Raw genomic sequence first — 5,000 nt, 5'->3', positions numbered from 1 at the left:
CAAGCATTACAGGAAACGGCACTTAGTTGCTCAACTAGTGCATATTGTCAATGATGTCCCGTTAAGTATTTGCATTTATTTTTGTTTGACAGCCACACAGGTCAAGCCATGTCACTGTTCATCTGTGTCGAGTCTATCAGTACTGTAGGTGATAAACAAACTGTAAAACTGGGTCATTTGTGCTGGTTGTTGTGTGCTAAAAAGTGGTTGATGACATTATGACTGAAAATTATAGTCTACGATCTTAGAAAAAATTATCTTTGATCTTGGTTCTATACAGAACCAAATATGCTTCATATACTGTATGACACCCCTAGATGGTTCCTTAAACCTTAAAAGCTTATCAAAGGAAGCCCTAATGGTTCTTTAGAGCCTGCATGGTTCTATATAGCACCCCTAGAACCCTTTTTAAGAGTGTAAGTTGTGATAGAATAGAATTCATGTATTGAATTCATGTAGTGTGATATTTGTAGGTGTACTTATTCTGCGCATGGACAATTCAATCTCCCAATATCCTAAACTGAAATATCCTGCTCAGTCAGTGGGGAGACTGCTCACCACACTGCTGTTTTAATGAGAGTGAGAAGTGCTTTACCTGAAATATAAATCTCTCTGTCTCTGTCTATCCCTCTCTCTCTCTCTCTCTCTCTCTATCTCTCTCTCTCTCTGTAGGTAATGTAACTTTGGTGAACAGACTGCTTCTGGATGCTGGGCTTACGGCAGAGCTCGTTAAATTATGGAAAGAACAGACTGTGTAAGTAGTGCTGTACACACACAGAGAGAGAGAGAGAGAGAGAGAGAGAGAGAGAGAAACACCATTCCAAAGCACTTGGAACCAGAGTCTTTCACTTCCTAGTCTAATTCCAGTTCTGTCCAGTTCTATGGGCGAAGAGAATGGCTAAGTGCTTTCTGAGAATCCAGGAGATCTGTGTGCATACAAACATACAAGTATGGAATGCGAACACACACACACACACACACACACACACACACACACACACACACACACAATTGTTGTGCCAGTACACTCACTACTCCATTTTTGGCAACCCATTTGACCAATGAGAGCCAGTGCTGGCCTCCCCCTTCATCTGGTGGAGTAGTGCTCATAAATCAGTCCCACTGCCCCCCAGCCCCTCCGCTGGCCACTGCAGCCACCGCTGAGTTGCTACATTGTGCATCACTCGGAGTGTGTGTGGAGTGTGGAGAGTGTGCGGCGCGCTGGCCGTTCGGCTGGCCGGGGGCCTCGGGGCTGCAGGGGCTACAGGGGCTCGCAGGAAGCCGGTGGGGAGTGGGGCCCCATGGCCAGACATCGGCCAGCCCAGCAACATCTCCACTCAGCTCAGCTCAGCTCTGCTCTGCTCTGCTCCGCTAGGCAACTGCTGAGGGAATGGAAAACTGGACAGCTCTCGTCTCATCTCCTCTCCTCTCTTCTCTTCCTCTTCCCCACTTCCGTACTGTGACCCTGTTTTTCCTCTCTCTCTCTCTCTCTCTCTCTCTCTCTCTCTCTCTCTCTCTCTCTCTCTCTCTCTCTCTCTCTCTCTCTCTCTCTTTCTCTCTCTTTCTATCTCTTTCTCTCTCAATCCCTCCCTCTCTGTCTCTCACTGTTTTTTTTCTGTTTGTGATGTGTGTGTGTGCATGTTTTTGTGATTCTGACTACCTGTACAGTACATCTAGTGTGTGTGTGAGTGTGTGTGTGTGTGTGTGTGTGTGTTCGCTCCTTACATATCTGATGGATATGTGTGTGTGCAGATTAGCCGCTTCATTATGAAGCGGGGCCATAAAGTGTAATGCAGTGTGTAGGCGTGAGAGCATGGCTGCTCACATGTGCTCATTGCTGTGATTTACAGAGATGGCGTCTTGGCCCAGTTTGTGGCCACAGATGGCGGGATCACTCGAGTCTACCCGAAGAGGTACGACACTGTATTTCATCTGTCCTCTGTGTGTGTGTGTGTGTGTGTGTGTGTGTGTCATCTCTCTCTCTCTCTCTGTGTCTACCCCTCCAGTGCTCTATTTCATCCTGCGTGTGTGTGAGAGCAGCATGCGAGTGTGTCTGAGTGTGTATAAAACACATTACACACACGTAAAACAGTAGGGGAGAGGGATCCAGACACATCTGCTGTCAGACTCCAGTGATGAAATGTGTGTTTTTTTTGTTTATATGTCTTGGGAAAACACAGGGTTTAAATAAAGTCTGTGTTTTAAGGATTTTGCTCGTCATGGGAGATCCATAAAATGTGAATTTGTCGGTTTCTGATGTCCAATTTATGCATTGAGTAATGCCTTGTGTATTTTCACTGTGCTAGCAAGCATCACAAAGCTTCCAACTGTACGACTCACAATCCTAAATCGTGTATTACTATTGCTATCTTATTTCATTCAGTTTGAATTGTTCTTGGATCATAGCGTGTGTGTGTGTGTGTGTGTGTGTGTGTGTGTGTGTGTCTGTCTGTCTTTGTGTCTGTGTGTCTGTGGGTGTGTGTGGGTGGGTGGGTGTGTGCACTTACATGTGTGGTTGGGTGTGTATGTGTTTTAGTGCTGGCGAAGATTGGATTGAAAATCCGGAGACCTACGAGTCCAGCTTTTACAAGCGCAGCCTGGACAATGACATCTACATATTCACCGCTCCAGATCCAAATAGTGAGTTATGCACAGACACACTCTCGCACAGGCAGACCCACACACACCTTAGATCTCTGGCCAGAAGAATATGTAGTCATTAAAGAAGATGTTGAAAGGATTTTATAGGGATCACACTCATTGCTCATGTGCTCTCAGACAAGTGCAAACACACACACACACACACACACACACACGCACGCGTACGCACGCACGCACGCACACACACACACACACATTCTTATACATACATATGTTGGATGCCTTTGTAGGACTTGCTCCTCTGTAAGATCATTCTGAGCATCTCTCAAGCACACATTCTCTCTCTCCCTCGCTCTCCCTCTCTCTCTCCCTCTCCCTCGCTCTCCCTCTCTCTCTCTCTCTGAAACAGTGTCTTTTGAGACGCACGCCACTCTCCCTGCCAAGAAACATGAGAGGCCCAGTCCTTCTTGTTTCATCAAATTTCTGACATTAATCGAAAAAGCAGAGGCAGAGAGATACAAGCGCCTAAGTCTCCGCAGACACATTCCTTTCAAACATGAGCATCTCTGCCAACTCCGCTCGCTGCTTTTATGTCCTGCAGGGCTTTTTCCACTGCGAGCGACTCGGCCTTTCAGGCAGGTCTGGCTGCGGTCGGGTGCTCTCGTTTTGACCTGACGAGATACCTGCCACTACAGAGGTCAAAGGCCACGGCCTATCACGACCTTTGTAAAATGTTCAACATGACTGACCTTGTATTTTCGTCCATTTCGCCCCACTGGTCTAGAGAAGGACTCCATCTACGAGGCCGGCGTTCTGGTCAGCAAGGTGGTCGACGTGAACATCGACGGCGTGATCCTCAAGCCCGCAGGTGAGCGGCTACTTTCGGGTGTGCGAGGGACCGCGAGATGGTTTTCCACAATGTACAGTATGTGTTAGCTTGCAGTAATGACCGCGGTAATCATCTCGAAGGACATTAGAACACTAAACTGAGTTATTGCTGAAGTGCCTCAAGGTCAAAAGGTCAGGACTTGGAACAGGAGTGCATAATGTGGAGCTTGACGTCACGGCTTTCCTCGCTTGTGATGCGTGGCGGCGGCAAGACTGAGTCTAATTCAGAGGCTCTTTGTAAGCGAGGAAGAGGAAGATAGTTAATGTCATTCTGATCCGACACATCCTAGCTGAGCGCCGTACGCATTGGAAAAAGATGAAAGTGCCTCTGCTCCATTGATCAACGCTTCTCTCTCTCTCTCTCTCTCTCTCTCTCTCTCTCTCTCTCTCTCTCTCTCTCTCTCTCTCTCTCTCTCTCTCTCTCTCTCTCCCTCGCTCTTTCTCTCTCTTCCTATCTCTCCCTTCCTCACTCTGTCTCTCTCCACAGTGGTGGGGGTGAAGTTGAACATCTCAGCTTGGATGAACATCTTTATTAACGCCACCCTTAAGAAAGATGTAAGAGGCCTTTTAAGTGCGCCGCTCACCAATCAGGTTGATAGAGCTGCTCTGGCAGGTGCTGACTGCTCCCTTTGATCCCCTGTTATTATTTTTGTGTTTCCGTACAGTGCAAAGAAGAAATATGTGGCTGCCTAAGGAACGATAAGGTATGGCGCCCTCATGATAGTAGATCACAGCTGATATATTATTTACTGGAGTTTTTCACCAAACAGCGGTCCATTCACCCCCCCCTTCTCTATCTCTCTCGCTCTCTCTCCCTTCTTGTGTCTCTCTTTCTTTCTCTCTCTCTCTCTCTCTCTCTATTTATCTATCTATCCCTCTCTCTCTCTCTCTCTCTCTCTCTCTCTCTCTCTCTCTCTCTCCTGCAGGAGGTGGACTGTGTGCTATTGGATGACGGGGGCTTCTTGCTCATGTCCAATCAGGATGAGTACATCAGTCAGGTACAGTACAGTACAGGGGAAGCACAGGAGCAGCGCTAACACCACTTTGCAGTGCAACGCTGCTTTTATAGCATTTGATTAACACGCACACAAAAGTTTGTGGAGCATGAAAATGAAGATGTCAACAGCGATTTATGTGGTGTTATATTGTGTTATAAATGTGCAATTTATTTTTCAGATGTGGATACACTGTGAATACAATGCTAGTTCTGTCATTTTAATGTATTGTTTATTCGTCTCATGAGTTTTTTCCCAACTCCTACTCAAAACATTTCGCCATCTGTGCCCCTTTTGAGTGTCAGTGAGTTGAGACGCTATTGTGTGCCTCCCTGTCTGTGCCCTTGTGAAATGAGAAATGTCCTCCACATGAGCTATAGCATGGTGATATGTGGTCAGGTCTGCCAGCTGCGCTGTCCTCTCTGCCTCTCTCCAGATTGGTCAGTTCTTCGGGGAGGTGGACCCCGTGCTGATGATCAGCCTGGTCAACAAGTCGCTTTACTCGTTCAACAAGAC

At 47.0% G+C, this 5,000-nt stretch overlaps 1 protein-coding gene across 1 annotated transcript in view; it reads left to right on the top strand.

The window, feature by feature from the left end:
• The window catches only part of LOC134094268 (voltage-dependent calcium channel subunit alpha-2/delta-1-like), a gene marked incomplete at its 3' end in the record, with an annotated part of 81,872 nt that extends 76,872 nt beyond the window's left edge, over positions 1–5,000 (top strand). The window contains 8 exon segments of the mRNA XM_062547737.1: positions 673–754; positions 1,851–1,913; positions 2,537–2,642; positions 3,382–3,469; positions 3,977–4,044; positions 4,155–4,193; positions 4,416–4,487; positions 4,921–5,000. Of these exon segments, the coding sequence (XP_062403721.1) occupies positions 673–754; positions 1,851–1,913; positions 2,537–2,642; positions 3,382–3,469; positions 3,977–4,044; positions 4,155–4,193; positions 4,416–4,487; positions 4,921–5,000 (598 nt within the window).

The sequence above is a fragment of the Sardina pilchardus genome, chromosome 10, assembly GCF_963854185.1.
Source record: "Sardina pilchardus chromosome 10, fSarPil1.1, whole genome shotgun sequence".
NCBI lineage: Eukaryota > Metazoa > Chordata > Actinopteri > Clupeiformes > Clupeidae > Sardina > Sardina pilchardus.
This window is presented reverse-complemented; position numbering and strand designations above follow the sequence as displayed.